Source organism: Lithobates pipiens, unplaced genomic scaffold (assembly GCF_037356315.1).
Source record: "Lithobates pipiens isolate NorthernLeopardFrog02 unplaced genomic scaffold, aLitPip1_a1.2 Scaffold_16, whole genome shotgun sequence".
Taxonomy (NCBI): domain Eukaryota; kingdom Metazoa; phylum Chordata; class Amphibia; order Anura; family Ranidae; genus Lithobates; species Lithobates pipiens.
The window spans coordinates 654,694,998-654,713,824 of record NW_027507748.1 but is presented as its reverse complement, the minus strand read 5'-3'; the positions used below and the strand labels follow the sequence as shown (position 1 = coordinate 654,713,824).

At 42.7% G+C, this 18,827-nt stretch overlaps 1 protein-coding gene across 1 annotated transcript in view; it reads right to left on the bottom strand.

Annotated features, from left to right (window-relative positions):
- PGR (progesterone receptor) overlaps nucleotides 1-18,827 on the bottom strand; it is a 194,626-nt gene that overhangs the window by 103,968 nt on the left and 71,831 nt on the right. The window contains exon 3 of the mRNA XM_077484402.1: nucleotides 16,926-17,042. Within this exon, the coding sequence (XP_077340528.1) occupies nucleotides 16,926-17,042 (117 nt within the window). The remainder of the gene's footprint in view (nucleotides 1-16,925; nucleotides 17,043-18,827) is intronic.

Here is an 18,827-nt window from a genome sequence, read left to right as displayed (position 1 = left end):
ATGGTGTGCCAGAAGATGCAGCCTCTTGAAGATCACCATCCTGGGGACAGAAATGGCATCTGAATTTCCTGCTCTCTAGGACTTCAGGAGCAGACTTCTCTCCCTGAGATATCTACTCCTCAGGCCACCAATTTTTTTATATCTCATTTAGTCATGTCTGCCCTGGGGGCCAAAGTCTGCACCAAAGTTAAGAAGTTTCTCCAGTGCTGCGTTCCTATTTTTATTTTCGAGCAAACAAAATACATTTTATTTTTGTTTGATGAAATACTTGTGTAATGTGTTTTCCTTCAAAAAGTAGAGTTTATTTGTGAGCAGGCAGGTACATTTCCAAAATACAAAGTGAACTAAAGAACAAGGGGTACCAACACTAAACAACCTCCTGTAGATTAAAAAAGAAAAAGAAAATCTAAAAAATACAATAATGTTGTTGTTGTAAGTTTACACCCAAAAATAAAAAGTAAAAAATAAGGAGAAATGAGCAGTGTCTTTAAAGGAGATTTTTAGGGAATCACCCCCCCAAAAAACATCCCAAAAATAAAAAAACAAATCAAACATTGTGTAGATGTGACGCAAACTAAAATTGTATTGCTGAAATGGTTAAAAAAGAGTAATGAAATCCGTTCGGGAGAAGTGTGTGTGACTATGAGCATCAAAAGAAGTTGGTTCTTGCAGCATTGTAAAGAACAAGAGAATGCGCTTGATGAATGATTTTTTAACATTGCAGCGTGACGAATGTGCTATATCGCTTACGAGCAGTAGTTTTACCTGAATGAGCGCTTCCGTGTCGGAATTTGAATGTGAACATGCGTGGCACTTGGTCCGATGAAAATGCTCTACACATGATCGGATTAGGTCCGTCCGGCCCAGTTGGTCGGGAAATATTTCCAACATGTTGGAAAATTGGGTCGGACGGAGATTCGGACAGAATCAGTCCGATGCATACCACACACAGTCGGATTATCTGACGACACGGTCCGATAAGACGCATTCCGACGGATTCTCCGACCGTGTGTACAAGGCTTTATAGCTATTAACCATACAACCCCATTTGTACTTTTACCTGAAATTAAAGATCCTGGAGGCCGCTACCTCATTGTTATTGGGCACATTTCTGATGTTGCTGTAACCATTGTATCATAGTATGCTCCTAATAAACATCCATTATCATTTCTTTCCCATCTTTTTCATGCAATTGATTCACACAAGTTAGGTACAGTGATATTATGTGTAGACTCAAACCAAGTTCTTTTCCCTTCTTGGATAAGTCTCCCCCTTCTCCCTCCTCCTGTTCCCCTAAGCTTTAATTTTAGCAACTTATCTCTAAGCATCACATCCTAGACTCTTGGCGTGAGCTAAATCCACTTGTAAATGCTTTAGATATTACTTCCATCAACAAAAATTGTTTTCTAGGATTGATCATATCTTCCGAAGTGTTGGCATGGCCCCAGAAATCCTATCATCAGTTATTACGTCCTTTACTTGGTCCGATCATAATGTCGTTTGTACTACCATTTCCTCCTCTATCCCGAGATCCCAGGATTCGTCTTGGTGCATTAATGATTCCATTCTAACTCACACACTCCATTGTCTATATATATTAAACGTACTCTCAATGACTATTTCATGAATACAACTTCTGCAGATATTTCCCCTCTCTTTGGGAAGCCCATAAACCTGTAATTCGAGGGAACCTTATCCAGCAAGCATCATATCTCAACTATCACTCGATATAAGAAAAGCATTTGACACTGTCTCATTGCCATACTTGCAATATATTCTTCAAAAATGGGGGGTTGGACCGCAATTTTTGAGGTGGATTTCACCCTTATATGACAAGTCGAATGCATTTATCAAATATGCTGGTTTTAATTCAGACCCTTTCCCTATTGGAAGAGACACCTGTCAAGGATGTCCTCTTTCTTTCCTTCTATTTGCACTCTTTATTGAACCCTAGGCCCATTTAATGAGATCTGATCCAAACATTTAAAGTATTGAATTAGCTGGATGTCATCATAAAATATGTCTTTTTGAAGATGACATCTTACTCTTCATGTCATTTCCCCATATCACAGCACCTAATCTCCTCTCTGTCCTAAACCATTTTGCACACATTCCGGGGGTTAACAGTTAACTATTAAAAATCAACTACACTCGACATTTCCTTCCTTCAAACCTTCAACTTGCTAAAGATTCACTTCCCTTCTCTTGGACACCTCATAGACTTCTATACCTAGGAATACAACTCCCTCCTAAGATAACTAGCGTATACTCAGCTAATTTACCTTCATTACTAAAACAGGTTACTGAATTATCTCAATGGTCCTTTATCCCTCTATCCTGGATAGGCAAAATCAATTTAAATAAGATGGCTATACTGTCCAAGTTTTTATATCTTTTTAGAGTCCTGCTCAACCCAGTTCCATAAATTTTTTTACAGCGCAGAATTATCTCCTTTATCTGGAGTAAAACAAAACCTCGAACCTCTAAATCCACTTTCTATCTCTCACAATGCTACGGAGGTTTAGGTCTCCCAAATATTTCTGCTTACTATCACGCTGCACACCTTCCACATTTATAAAAATACCATGCGATCAAAGAAATTATTTTATGGGTAACAATTGAGTCTATTGACTGTGACACTATTTCAGTATCTAACATGTTATGGTTAAGAACAACTGATCATACTTTTTTTATTCGCAATCCTATCACAAAATATTCTTTATCCATCTGGGATAGATTCAAAACTTCTCTTGGCCTTCAATCTCATCACTTACTGCTCCTTTCTTTTCTTAAAAATCCCACTTTTTACCCTGCCTGGATCGCTCCTAATTCTTTCAAAGCATGGAATACAGCTAATTTATCCCGTTTATATAAGTTGGTATCTGCCTCCTCCTTACATTCTTTTCCTACTTTGTGTGATACATTTGAACTTCCTCAGTCGTAACTGTTCTAATATTTGCAAATCAAATTTTTTTTCTAACCTTTTCTCAATTCCAACTCCCAACTATCCCAGATGTGATGTTTTGAACGCATATGTATATCTGTCCCTCATGCTAGAAGACTTGTTTCAGTACATTTTAGCTAGTACTAACACTGGTCCCCCTCATATGTCCCCAAATCGAAACTAGACCTTAATCGCTCATTTAATGCTATTGAATTGTTTAGCATGTAGTCCACCACTAAGTCGGCTTCTTCTAATAATGTTGCTGTTATGGAAATTAGTTTTAATGTGGTAACCCGTTGGTATTTGGTTCCCGCTAGAATATCGAAATATGCTTCTGATTACCCTGGAGTTTGTTTTCATGGCTGTTCAGAGTCTGGCACTCAACTTCATATTTGGTGTGATTTCCCAATTGCCCAACAATTCTGGAAAGCAGTTTTTAAAAACCTTTTTTTAAACACCTATACAGCCCAATCCTGCTACAGACCTATTAAACCCAAAACCTGATGGGATCACACAGAATCAGAACCTTTGCTAAGGCATGGAAAAATAAATATTTAATTCTAGCTGAAACCATACACAGAACAAATAAAGCTCTTATTCATGCTAAAATGGAAGCAAACAAAAGAGATCGAAGTGGTCAATTTGTGAAACTCTGGCTTAAGCATTGTTTACCTCCAGACTTTAATGACACACTATTATTGCCTTGGTAATTTAACTTTATTTGCCTCAACTATCATTTCTATACATTTGGGATCGCAGCACCACTTGTAACCCCCCCCCCCCCTTTTTTCTACCCTCGTCTCTCTATCTACTCCTATTTTTTGTTTTCTACCTTTCTTTTAATATTGTGTGATATATACATTATCTCTTCTGTATTTAATATATACCTTTTAGATTGATATCCCTATTACTGCTCTTGCAAAACGAACCAATAGTCATTAGCTTACCTTTTTTCCATCTGATGGAATTTTCTAATGCTTTTGATGTAATACTTTATTGGTTTTATCGTTGCTTTACATTTTTACACTGTTATGTACTCATCATATCCTGTTCATAAATCGATATGTTTAGCTTTTTTGTTATTTGATTACTGTACCACCATCCTTGTATTTGCTCAATTTGTCAATCTTTGTTATATTCAAAAAATGATAAACAAATTAGATGAGAAAAAAAGCTTTGTTTACTTACTCAATAAGCTGTACTTTAATTTCAAGCATAATACTTTTATATATGCTGCATTTCATGTTCCTAGTGTAACAAAATGCCTTTATTTGTACAACTACTCCACTCTGAATTTTTTTAAATTGTTCAAAAAATTTAATTTTTTTCCTGGAAAAAAATAAAAAAGGAAAAAAGTTTTTTTCCCATGGCTTCAACATTTCTGAAAATTTTAAATCTCTAACGATGACCCATAAAAGACTAAGTGCTCTATGTCTACTGGCTGTAGAGAGCAGTGTCCACAAGATGATCCAGTTTGATGAGTTAGGTAACCCATAGATTATGCAATCTGTTTTCCTTCCATCATAGGTGGAAGGAAAGAAAATCGTTTCATTCCCACATCAACACATTCAGTGTTGATTGTGGAATGCCGTCTGTAACACCATTGTGTTCTACCAATGAGGGAGGGGGGTTGGAAGCCTTCCTGGCTGGCAGAACACAATGATTATTGCTAGTGGTTATAGCTGCTGGCAGAAATCACATGTAAAGGGTCTGACAGGCTTGCTGTACCCAAATCGATCGATGGTTTGAATATCAACTGGTCCATGCTAAACCAGCTGAAATTTGATCCATTTATGCCTGGATTAAGTCAAAGATTTTGCTGATGCTATGTGCAGAAAGAAAGACTTATTGTTGTGCGATGCATGACTTGCCACTTCCAATTACCTTATGTAACGTGTATTCTTACAGTCAATAAAATTGAAGAGAAAAATCTGAATTTTCAGTTCACTTTTTTATTTGCTATATAATTTAATTTCTGTGTTGAGGGGCCACGGAACATGAATTGCCCTGGGCCCCCCAGGGTCTAAATCTGGCACTGTGTGTAAGGTCTTTTATTTTTTCTATTGGGTTAACTAGGTGGACATGTACCTTTTTTCAACCAGACTATCTATGGGACTGTGTAACACAAAATACGTACTTCCTAAAAATACGAAGTCTCCCATTCCCAGTCATATACTGGTAACAACAACAACAAGTTTTAATGTAGACAAAAGACATTTTAAAAAGTCTAGCTCAGCAAACTAATGATTTTTTCTTTAAGTTGCTTTCATTCTACATGAGACAGGGATGATAACAATGTTTGCAGAGTTTGTATGACAGGCGCTCAGTAGAAGCTTGCACAGTGATTCTATCAAATGATTTATGGTGAACCTGTAGCCAAGAGAAACTGACAAACAGCAATACAACACTGGAACATTGTGACTTGCTCACAGTTTTGTGTCATGAAAAATTATTGCTGTCATAGAAAATCTCTTCTATAAACTGCAGTTAGCAAGGATGTGCTGCAAATATTTGGATTTTTACACAGGAACACAATTACCGTATATACGTGAGTATAAGCCGAGATTTTCAGCCTCTTTTTTGAGGCTGAAAGTGCCCCCCTCGGCTTATACTCGAGTCATCGCCGTCTGGCTGCCCGATCAGCGTGTCGAGCAGACAGACGGCGGCCATTCTACTATTCAAAAGCTGCGCCTCCCTGTCTGTGATAGGCGGAACACTCAATTTCCCAGCAGTCAGTGGTCCGCCTATCACGGACATCCGCTCATCCTCATACTACGGACGAGGATGAGAGGATGTCTGTGATAGGCGGAACACAGACTGCTGGGAAATTGAGTGTTCCGCCTATCACAGACGGAGGCGCGGCTTTTGAACAGTGGAATGGCCGCCGAGGCGCCGACGCCATCTGTCAGACGAGAAGAGCGGCGATCCTGGCATGGCAGAAGCACACAGGCTCGGGACGCAGGCTCGGGACACAGGTAGGCTCGACACACAAGGCTGCACACACAGGGATGGACGGACACACAGGGATGGACGGACACACAGGGATGGACACACAGGGATTGACGGACACACAGGGATGGACAGGCATGTCTCACCCTCGGCTTATACACGAGTCAATAAGTTTCCCAGTTTTTTTGTGGTAAATTGGGGGCCTCGGCTTATATTCGGGTCGGCCTATACTCGAGTATATACGGTAATTGAATGCAGCTGATATTGTACTACAGAGGTCTCCATACTATGGCCTGCAGGCCACATCTGGCCATCTACAAGATTATATCCAACCTGTAGCTGATATACACAGACTGAGGATCCAGATCAATTGGTCTCCATTGATAGAGACCCTGATGTAATGGGGACTGTGATGGGGACCCAGATGTAAGAGGTCTCTGATAAATACTCTGATGAGGACACTAATGTAAGGGGGACTTCTGATTTAGATCCTGATATAAGGGAGGCTCTGATGGGGACCTTGTTTTAAGGGTGGCTCTGATGGAGACCCTGATGTAAGGGGGATGCTGATGCAGACCCTGATGTAAGGGGGATGCTGATGGAGACCCTGATATAATGGGCAACTCTCATGAAGACTCAGATGTAAGAGGGACCCCCAAGGTGGAATCTGACGTAAAGGTGATTCTGATGGGGACCCTGATGTAATTGGGGACTTTGCTCTTTTTCTTTTCTTCTGAATCATATCATGCAAATTCCAAAAAGAGCCAAGTAAAATGCATTATTTCATTTATTATTTGTTTCTTTGTTTATTGTTTATTCTTCGTTTTCTTTCTGATTTTTTCAGCCCACAAAAATGTGTACACGTGGCGCTTATGCTGAAAAGTTTGGAGACCCGCTGTACATAGTTCCTGTCAATTTAAATTACATCAGGCCTTGTTTTAACTTTCAGGGGCACCCTAGTAGAGATATTATCATCAGAATTCCTGGAGTCTTCTCAACTGTGCCAGTGTAGTGCCAAGTCTGATTAGGGTACACTAATGGAAGGATAGCCAGACCAAAGAATAAGAGTCAAAATTATTTTATTAGTTTATACTAAAAAACAGCAAATGTGATTTGGGGGTCAGAAAAAAACCCTTTCATCAGGGCTTCAGTTAAAATAAGAATGTGAATGGATTCAAAGTAGACCTTTCCTGTATCAATCTGTGTAGAGAATAGAATTGCTGGATCAGGAGAGTTACTGGCCAGCAGTATCTGCATAAGCAATTCAGATAAATCTTGATTCAGCTGTAGGACACGATACCCTCATAAAAAAAAATATATACTGTATGTATGTATATATATATATATATATATATTGTAAGGGATCTTCCCGGGGTAGGGTGTGTTTGGACACAGTTCACAGCAGACTTGGAATTTATAAAGCAGATCTTGGCGTTTATTCGTGGTACAAACAGTCCAGCAAACAAAATATACAGCAACACCGTGCTTTCTAAGTACAACAAAAATAAAAGTCCTAGCCCGGCTGGGCGCTTACTAACAGGTTCTGCTCACCTATCTGACACTTACAAACACAGCGTCTTTCGCCTGGATATCGCAGGGTGAGTTTTAGCTCCAGCAGTGGCTGTGCTTGCAGCTTCCTTCAACACACAGATTGTTCATTCCCTGGCTGAGAGCAACCACCTGGAGACCCTGCAGTGCCTTTAGCTTCCCAGGCTAATTAGGATCAAAGCTCACCTGATCCCAAACCCAGAACTGGATCGGGGGATGTGGAATGACAGGTCCCTCTACCAAACCTACCTGCCATTCCATATAAACCCAGGCCCGGCAAAATTAAATAACAACTCAGCAGCATATCGCTGCTGAGAAACTGATCCATCCTGGATTTACCATCTCACACTGTGTAGCAACCTAGGTGAGATGTACACCCCCTCGATCACTTCTCCAGTGACATGTCTACATATCCCCCCCCTCTTTTTCAGACCGGAGGGCTGAGCCTTTTGTCCCCACAGACAACTTACCCTTGACAATGCGTCAGCATTTGGCTGTAATTTCCCTGGCCTGTGTTCCACAGTGAAATTAAAGTTTTGTAGGGAGAGAAACCATCTAGTCACTCTTGCATTTCTCTCCTTGTTTAACTTCATCCATGTTAGGGGGGCATGGTCTGTCACCAACTTGAATTTCCTGCCTAGCAAGTAATACTTTAACGATTCTAGGGCCCACTTTACTGCCAAACATTCTCGCTCCACAATGGCATAATTTTTCTCGGCCGGGGTTAGTTTTCTACTCAAGTACGTCACTGGATGCTCCTCACCATTCACTACTTGTGAGAGTACTGCACCTAAGCCTGTGTTAGAGGCATCTGTCTGGACCAGAAATTCTCGCCTGAAATCGGGGGTAACTAAGACAGGTGGTTGGCACAAGGCCGACTTAAGGCTTTGGAAAGCCTTCTCGGCCTCTGGGGTCCACGTGACCATTGCTGTCTTTCTGCCCTTTGTCAAGTCAGTTAGTGGAGCAGCAACTGAGGCAAAGTTCGGCACAAATCTACGGTAATACCCCGTAATACCCAGGAAAGCTCTAACCTGTTTCTTTGTCAGGGGTTTAGGCCAATTCTGTATTGCCTCAATTTTATTTAGCTGTGGCTTAATCAACCCTCTCCCAATAATGTAGCCTAGATATTTGGCCTCTTCTAGGGCTAGAGCACACTTCTCTGCATTTATGGTCAACCCCGCATCACTTATGGCATCCAACACGGCCTGTACCTTACAGAGGTGACTTTCCCAATCAGGGCTAAAAATGACCACATCATCGAGGTAGGCAGCTGAGTAATCACGATGTGGTCGCAGAATCAAGTCCATCAACCTCTGGAAAGTTGCAGGCGCTCCATGTAACCCGAATGGCATCACTACATACTGGAATAGCCCATCAGGGGTGGAGAATGCAGTTTTCTCTTTAGCCTCACCAGAAAGTGGAATCTGCCAGTAGCCCTTTGTGAGATCGAGGGTGGTTATGTACCTGGCGTTACCCAACTTCTCAATCAACTCATCTACCCTGGGCATAGGATACGCATCGAACTTGGAGATCTCATTCAACTTTCTGAAATCGTTACAGAACCTCCAAGTTCCATTGGGCTTTGGGATTAGCACAATTGGGCTGGACCATTCACTCTGTGACACCTCAATTACCCCCAGAGCAAGCATACGTTTTACCTCGGCAGATACGGCTTCCCTACGTGCCTCGGGTATCCTATAGGGCTTAAGGTTTACTCTGCTTCTAGGCTCAGTTTCAATGTGATGATGGATGAGGTGTGTACGCCCTGGGAGGTCAGAGAACTTGTTTTTGTTTTTCTGTAAAAATTCCTGAGCCTCCTGTTTCTGTGACACTGATAGAGTATCACCTACCTTGACTGGAGGGATTGGTGGTGACAAATTATTAACAGTATTTGTCGCCACCAAGGATTCCCTGTCTTTCCAGGGCTTGATCAAGTTTATGTGATAAACCTGGAAAGGCTTCCTTCTACCTGGTTGGTGCACCTTGTAGTTCACCTCACTGACCTTTTCAACAATTTCATAGGGACCTTGCCACTTCGCCAAGAATTTACTCTCAACAGTGGGGACTAGTATAAGGACCCTATCGCCTGGGTTGAATGTCCTGATTCTTGCGGACCGGTTGTAAATTCTACTTTGGGCCTCTTGAGCCCTCTGGAGGTGTTCCCTTACCAGGGGCATTACAGTGGCTATACGGTCCTGCATTTGTGCTACATGCTCAATAACACTCTTGTATGGGGTGGACTCATTCTCCCATGTCTCTTTTGCAATGTCTAGTAGACCCCTAGGGTGATGACCATAGACCAACTCGAATGGTGAGAACCCTGTGGACGCTTGGGGCACCTCCCTAATAGCAAACATGAGGTAGGGTAATAAATGATCCCAGTCACGCCCATCTTTTGCCACCACTTTCTTCAACATATGTTTCAAAGTTTTATTAAATCTCTCCACCAATCCGTCCGTCTGGGGGTGGTATACAGAGGTACGAATGTGTGAGATTTTAAATAGTCTGCATAATTCCTTCATTACTTTCGACATAAATGGCGTACCTTGGTCAGTTAGGATTTCTTTGGGGATCCCAGTCCTAGAGAACATATAAAACAACTCACGTGCAATTGTTTTAGATGCAGTGTTTCTTAAGGGTACAGCCTCAGGATAGCGGGTCGCATAATCCAGGACTACCAAAATATACTGGTGTCCTCTAGCTGACTTTACAATGGGACCCACTAAATCCATGGCAATACGCTCAAAAGGCACCTCTATAATAGGGAGCGAAACCAAAGGACTGCGAAAATGTGACACTGGGGCACTAACCTGACATGTGGGGCACGACTCACAGTATTTTTTAATGTCATCATATATGGCCGGCCAAAAAAACCTCTGGAGAACCCTCTCTCGCGTTTTGTCAGTCCCCAAGTGTCCCCCAAGAACATGGTTATGTGCCATGTCAAGCACCTGACGCCGGTACGGCTTAGGTACCAGAAGCTGTTCCACAATCTCATCCTTAACCTTATTGACTCTATAGAAAAGATCATTAGTCACCGAAAAATGTGGAAATCTTTTTTCAGCATCTGGTTCCTGAGGTACCCCGTTCATAACAGCCACCTGCTCTCTCGCATTTTTGAGAGTGGGGTCCTGTAATTGTGCAGCCCCAAAATTATCGCTAGACACCTCTAAGTCTAGTATATTTTGCTCAGTGGGAGGAGCCTCCTCCTCCCCAGCCAGGACCTGCAAAGGAAAACAATCATTTTCATCCTGTACACTTTTATCATTCACAGTGGACAAGGCAACCCCCTTAGAGGTATCCTCACTCCTTTTGGGGATTTTTCTTTTTTCCCAGAGAGCCCAGAATAAAGGAAAATCGCGCCCCAATATTACATTATGCATGAGGTTTTTAACCACACCCACTTCATATTGGACTGTGCCTTGTTCAGTCCCGACTTTAGCCAGCACTATAGGGTACACTTTTGTATCACCATGTATACACACAACGCTCATATGCTTTTTAGACTCTAAGTCCCCAGTCACCAGGCTAGCATGCACCAAGGTTACGAGGCTTCCTGAGTCCATTAACGCTTTAACAGGAAAGTCATTGATTGTGATGTCGCAGATTTGCGGTTCAGTCTCTAGTCCAGGAACTGCAGCACAAGATGGTTCCGCAAATAGCGACTGACGCCGGCTAGCGTCACATTCCATGGGTTCAGAGGTAAGAGGGCAATGGGCCGACACGTGTCCCGCCTCATGGCATCTCCAACACTGGATAGGGCCTGGTCTCTTTGGCAAGGAGTCCTTTTCAGAGCCCCTTAGCCACCCGGGACCATCACCAGTCTTTTGTCCCTGAGACACCACTTGAGCCCTTTTCCCTCCATCAGCACCCCTCCACACTCCCCCAATAGATGGAAGTCTCTTACCAGCTGACGGCACAGATCTGGCGCTCCGGGGAGGTGAAGATTCTGCAGGAACATCACGGAGGTAGTCCTCAGTCGCCTGGAACCTCTCCACAAGGTTGACAAGTTCGTTGGCATTCTTAGGATCACCTTGTCCCACCCAGCGTTGCAGGTCAGTAGGAAGTGCTCGGAGGTAGCGATCCATCACGACCTTCTCTAGGATTTGTGCAGGAGTAGAAGTGTCTGGCTCCAACCACTTTCTTGCCAAATGGATTAGGTCATACATCTGGGACCTCGCTGATTTGTCCAGACTGTAGCTCCAGTTGCGTACCCTCCGGGCACGGACTGCAGTAGTAACTCCTAGTCGGGCAAGTATCTCCTCTTTTAGCCGAGTATAGTCCTTAACCTCTTGCTCACTGAGGTCATAGTAGGCCTTTTGAGGTTCACCTGTTAAATAGGGCGCAATTACCTCTGCCCACTCAGCGGCTGGTAACTTCTCTCGCTCAGCCACGCGCTCAAATACTGTTAGATAGGCTTCAACATCGTCCTCAGCAGTCATCTTTTGCAGCGCTTTCTGCACAGTCCTTCTCCCAAAAAAATCTCTGGAGCGGCTCCCATCACCACAGGCGCCTCTCGATTTGCTATCAGGTGCTCGATAAGTTGTTGTTGTGCAGCCATGGACTGTTCATGTCGTCTATTGACCTCTGTCTGAGCCTGCTGTTGTGCAGCCATGGACTGTTCATGTCGTCTATTGGCCTCTGTCTGAGCCTGCTGTTGTTGCAAACTCACTTGCATAAACTGCTTCAGCATCTCCTCCATGTTGCTGGACTGTTCTTGGAGTGTAGTTGCAGCTTTCACTCAGGACATCAGCAGCTGTAGCCAAGTCTGTCCACACCGTTGCCCCTAGCAACCGCGTTGCCCGCTACCTCCACCAATTGTAAGGGATCTTCCCGGGGTAGGGTGTGTTTGGACACAGTTCACAGCAGACTTGGAATTTATAAAGCAGATCTTGGCGTTTATTCGTGGTACAAACAGTCCAGCAAACAAAATATACAGCAACACCGTGCTTTCTAAGTACAACAAAAATAAAAGTCCTAGCCCGGCTGGGCGCTTACTAACAGGTTCTGCTCACCTATCTGACACTTACAAACACAGCGTCTTTCGCCTGGATATCGCAGGGTGAGTTTTAGCTCCAGCAGTGGCTGTGCTTGCAGCTTCCTTCAACACACAGATTGTTCATTCCCTGGCTGAGAGCAACCACCTGCAGACCCTGCAGTGCCTTTAGCTTCCCAGGCTAATTAGGATCAAAGCTCACCTGATCCCAAACCCAGAACTGGATCGGGGGATGTGGAATGACAGGTCCCTCTACCAAACCTACCTGCCATTCCATATAAACCCAGGCCCGGCAAAATTAAATAACAACTCAGCAGCATATCGCTGCTGAGAAACTGATCCATCCTGGATTTACCATCTCACACTGTGTAGCAACCTAGGTGAGATGTACACCCCCTCGATCACTTCTCCAGTGACATGTCTACAATATATATATATATATATATACACACACACACACACACACTGTATGTAATGTGACAGTGCAAGGCCCTGCTACGGTGTGAGATTAGGAAAGGGATGTAAAGATGACACAGGATTCTCAAAGTTTCAGTTTGTAAAGATCCAGCATGTTTATAGTGAGTGGAGAAAACAGTGTTGTAAGTTTCCTCTGGTATTGGTAGTTCCAGATCAAGGCCTGGAGCTTGAAGGTTCTAAAGTGTCTTGGGTGGGACTAAACTTTAAGGCTGCATTCACACCTGAGCGTTTTCAGCTCATAAAACGCTCTTAAAACATCCGAAAAACTGCCAATAAGCAAAATCCCATGAATTTCAATGGCATTTGTTCAAATCTGAGCATTTTGTCACCTGAAGCAAAATGCCTGAAAAAAGACCTAAGCTCAAAAAAGAGCATGAGCTGCTTTGGGCAGATTACAGGTGTTTTTTTGCCTTTTACATTGGTGATCTGAACAAAATTGCGGCGAAGACATGGCAAAATCGCTGTGAAAACGTGCAACTTTCAAACGCTCAGGTGTTAATGCAGCCTCAATCCCATGTCCAGGTTTTGCTGGGTGCCTGCAGCCATTGTGAGTACACAAGTGTGCAGGGTCGTTATAAGCAAGGCCTGAGTATAGCTCAGGGCTCCCATTTTGGAGACAGGAAGTTGCAGCCACGGGTCAGGGGTGCGCCTATTAAAAGATCAGAGTGTGGGCCTGTGCAGCACAGAGCTGGGAGTCAGAGAACCAAGGAAGCAGTAGAAAAACGCAGAGCCCGGGTCCTGTGAGATGGCGTGTCTCAAATTAGAAGCCTGTACAGCCAAGTTGGCATTTTCTGTTCACTGGGAAGCAAAAGACGAAAGAGAGCAACAGTGTTGATGACCAGGGAGCTAGGTAGCTTGTTCATTGGCAAGCTTCAGATGGGACTGTACATGTGCCTTCTTGACTAGGGGGACCTTGTGAGCGCTGCAGGATTTCAATAAATGGTGGCATATTGTGTTAGTAATGGTTTGTTTGGTGACTGCGGTCCCAACTGCCTTGAGATCATTCACAACAAACTCCTCCCGTGTAGTTCTGGGATGATCCCTAACTGTTCTCATGATCATCCTTACCCCATGAGGTGAAATCTTGCATAGAGCTCCAGACCGAGGGCGATTGATAGTTAATTTGTATTTCCTTGATTTGCGAATAATCGTTCCAACAGTTGTCTCCTTACCAAGCTTCTTGCTGATGGTCTTGTAGCCATTTCCAGCCTTGTGCAGGTCTACAATCTTGTCCCTGACATCCTTTGACATCTCTTTGGTCTTGCCCATGATGGTGGGTTTGAATGGAAGAAAGAGATTCTGTGGACGGGTGTCTTTTAGCCCTTGTACACACGGTCGGACATTCTGACAACCAAATCCGTTGGATTTTGTCCGACGGATTTTGTCCGAAACTGTTGCATACACACGGTCGGACAAAGTTGTCGGAAAATCCGATTGTACATAACGTGATGACATTATTTCGTTAGGATGGGACTACTTTCAGGCTAGTAGCCAATAGCTTTGGTCTAGGAATTTGATCTGAGCATGTGTGGCACTTTGTCCATCAGAGTAGGCTACACATGATCGTAGTATGTCCGATCGGAGCATTTTGTCGGAAAACTTTACGGACAAGTTGGAAAACTTGGTCCTTCGGATACTCCAACGGAAACAGTCCGATGGAGACCACACACAGTCAGATTATCCGACAAAACGGTCCGATAGGACACATTCCGTCAGAATCTCCGACCGTGTGTACAAGGGCTTATTACACATGACGAGCTGTTGTTAGGAGCACCTTCTTAAATTACCAGGACTAATCTGTTTACCACATGAGCACATACTATAGCCAGTCTGTGGGAGCCAGAATTATTGTTGGTTGGTAGGGGATCATATACTTATTTACTCACTCAATTTATAACATTTGTATCGTGTTTTTTTCTGGATTTTTGGTTGATATTCTGTTTCTATAATTTAAAATACACTTATGGTAAAAATTATATACCCTTCATTTCTTTGTAAGTGGGCAAACTTACAAAATCGGCAGGGGAATAAATCATTATTTTCCCCACTGTATCCTTCAGTAATGGTTAGGACCCAACCCTGTGGGTGATTTAGAGGTGAGTTTAGGCACTTAAGCCACATGCCCAGAAATCACCCTGAAATCAAAGCAGGTATCTGTGACCCAGGTTTTCAACCTGCTGTGAGTGCCCCATGATTAACTGCAATTGATTACACCTGCCTGCAGCATTGTGCAACTGTGAATGATCAATCAAGTGCAAGGAATAATCACAACAACACAATCGTAACAGAACTGGCAGAAGGCTGGAGAGAATTTTCACAGGGAATCTGAAATCAATGGTTGTTGCGGGTAACAAGAACCAAACGGAGTTGTTTACAAACTAGTCTTATATCTAATGCAAAATTCATGACCCAGTTTGGTCAAGATAAAATTTTCCTTGTTAAATTCTTGTTTCAGGGAACTTAAAAAAAAAAAATAGCTATCAGGATCTCTGTAAAAGAACTCCAGAAGCTGTGCCTAAAAAATGCAAGCAAGGACCAGTGCCTTACCTAGAGGCTTCATACATCTGCTCATTTCTCCATTATTGATTTACCATTCCTTGTCCTGCACTTTGTATGGTGGAGGCCATATCAGGTATAGGAATATGGCTTTGCTCCCTCATATTGGACCTGTCCACTGATGACTGGTGATCTGACAACTGATGGAGGAATATTCAAAACGCAGCAGGAGTGGTTTGCAAAGCACAGATCCACATCCTGAATGAAGCAGAAACAATGAGATGCATGCACTCAGAGGCAGAAGTACCTTAGATATTCGGTATCCAATAGTTTCAGTATGAGGGAAATGAATAATTCCCCCCTAACATCAAGGTCCCCGTCAGCATCACCCTTACATCAGAGTCTCCCTTTACATCAGTATCACCAATAGATCTCCCCCGTGCATCAAGGTTCCCATCAGCATGCTCCCTGATATCAGGTTCCCATTAGAGTCCCAACTTACATCAGTGTCCCTATCAGAGTCCCCCTTACTATTATAAGGTTTACAGTGGCAGGAGTCTGGAGCTGACGCTTGCATGGACAGGGAAAGGTCCAAAGTTCCTCCTGCTGTGAATGCTTGGGTAAGCACAACATTCATTGCCAGGACATGGCGGCCCTAGCAACTAACTAGGGGGATAATACAGCAAAGGGAGGGAGCGTGTTCTGAAAACTGTGGGGGAAATTTAGGGGACAATAGGCAGCCTCTGCTGACCTGAATTCTCAATCTGAGCACATTAAGCATATGATACTGACAGTTGTGCTCTATTAACAATTTTGTAGCAGTTTGGATGTGGCCCAGGGGCTGTAGTTTGCAGCCCCTGCCTTAGATAACAAGATAAGACTTTAGAGCCGGTTCACACAGGGGCGACTTGTCAGGTGACTTAGCCGCCTGACAAATTGCATCTCGTTCTGTACTATGGAACCGTTCTAATAGGAACGACTCAAGTCGCTCCGGCTTAGAAAAAGGTTCCTGCACTACTTGTGGGCCGACTTCAGGCGACTTGCAGTGACTTCTATACAGAAGTAATTTTGCAAGCCACCGCTGAAGTCGCGTGCAGGTTGCCTGAGGCAGTCGCGCCGCAAGTCGTGGTGCCCCGTGTGAACCGGCTCTTATTGTCATTGTGTACATACAACAAAACTTATCACGGGACTCCTTTACAACATTAATATTAAATTGATATGAATACAAACTCTGCCGCTGCTAATCATCTTCTGAAAAAAAGTCAAAAGTCTTGCAAAACAGAAACTGGCTTACTATGGAGAACACTGTCATGCAGAACTATTTAAGCATCCTGATGGGCCCCTTGTTATAATCCATTACTGTTCATAAACACCCGCGGTTCTGACAAATTTCATTATTGTCAGACAAAGCTTGCTTTCCAAAAATGATCTGTGTCCAGCCCTACCAGTCAGGAACATAACACTACATGGGTGAACGTGGCTAAAAATGTTCTGTATTAAACAAACATTCCTTACCTCCTAGGGCCATGCCCGCCTGGCAGCACTTCCTGAGCCGACATGAAGGGCAATTCTTCCTTCTGATCTTATCAACAATGCAGTCATTCCTTCCAGCACACAGGTAATTGTGCTGTCCTAGAATGGTAGAAGAAGCATAGATCATTAGTTCTGTAACAGAAGTGTAATGAAACACACTTTTTGAAAAAGTGAACAAAATGATATAGTGACAAGCTAAATTTTACTGTTTTAGGATGAAAGCGTACACTGTACAAATAAGGCAATAAAGTAACTGGGAGCTGGCTTCTTACAACCTGGGTGCAAACATTTAGCAAAATTTGTTCTTGCATGGGAAAGTTCATCAACCAAAAGCCTCAAAGATGGAAAACATGACTTGTGCAAACTAATGCTAATGTCCACCAGTAGTCCTGCAGTACAAGGTCACCCATCCTGGTGTAATGGCTACCACATATATATAGCAGTCTCCCATTGAATATTGCTGTCCTAGCCTGTTGTTGTCTTCAAAGTGCCATAGGTGCCACCACCTTGGCTTTCACTTCTTTTTTGTTGGGGTAGATGAAAGTCAACAGTGGTAAGTCAGGATCCCATTATTAGCAACAGTTTAAAATGTATAAATATAGAAAACTATTGTGGTTTTACAGGTGTTTTTTTTAAGTTTATTGAGTTAATTAAACTTTGCAACTATGATACTCAACTTGCAAAGCAAAATTGACTTTTTTAATTAGCAAGCCTAGCACTGCCTGCATGTTTGTTTGCAGCCTGTCTATAAAGCAAAAGTTTTCTTTAGCGAAAACTGCCAGTCAAAATTTTCAATAGATTTAGGCAACTGAGGTTAAAAGAAAATCTCGACCCCTGCTGTATGACTTTATTTATTATAGGTACTTATATATAGCACTGTCAATTTACACAGTGCTTTACATATATATGGTACATTCACATCAGTCCATGCCCTCAAGGAGCTTACAATCTAAGGTCCCTAACTCACATTCATATATATTAGGCCAATTTAGACAGGATTCAATTAACCTCCCAGCATGTATTTGTAGTGTGGGAGGAAACTGGAGTGCCCAGAGGAAACCCACGCAGGCACAGAGAGAACATGCAGAATTCCAGGCAGGTAGCACCATGGTTTGGATTTGAACCAACAACCCTTGTGCTGCTAGGCGGAAATGCTAATCACTGGCAGCCACTGTGATGCCTTTAAACTAGAACTACAGTCAGAATGAACAGGATAAAAACAAATAGCACATTAAAAGATAAAATAACAAAACACACTTTTGCTTCAATAATCAGCAAAGATTTATATAAAATCAAAGATATATATATCAGGCCTTTGCGTCCACCATCAGTGCCTGACCTCACAAATGCCCTTCTGGAAGAATGGTCAAAAATTCCCATAGACACACTCCTAAACCTTGTGGACAGCCTTTCCAGAAGAGTTAAAGCAGTTAAGGATGGGCCAACTCAATATTGAACCCTACGGACTAAGACTTTGATGGCAATAAATTTCATGTGCGTGTAAAGGCAGGTGTCCCAATGGCAATATAGTGTGTGTGTGTGTGTGTGTGTGTATATATATATATATATATATATATATATATATATATATATATATATATACACACACAGTAGTACCTTGGATTACGAGCATAATTCGTTCCGGAAGCATGCTTGTAATCCAAAGCACTCGTATATCAAAACCATATCATACACACTATCAGATTTTCTGCATTTTTTTGTCTTCAGATTTACCAAAACCATGTAGTAGAAGGGCCTGCCTGATTGCATACAAATTGAAACTCCTAAGGTTTGACCTCATATTATATGGTTTTGGTAAATCTGAAGACAAAGATCAGCAGAAAACCTGATAGTGTGTATGGGGCTAAAGCGATTTTCCCCATA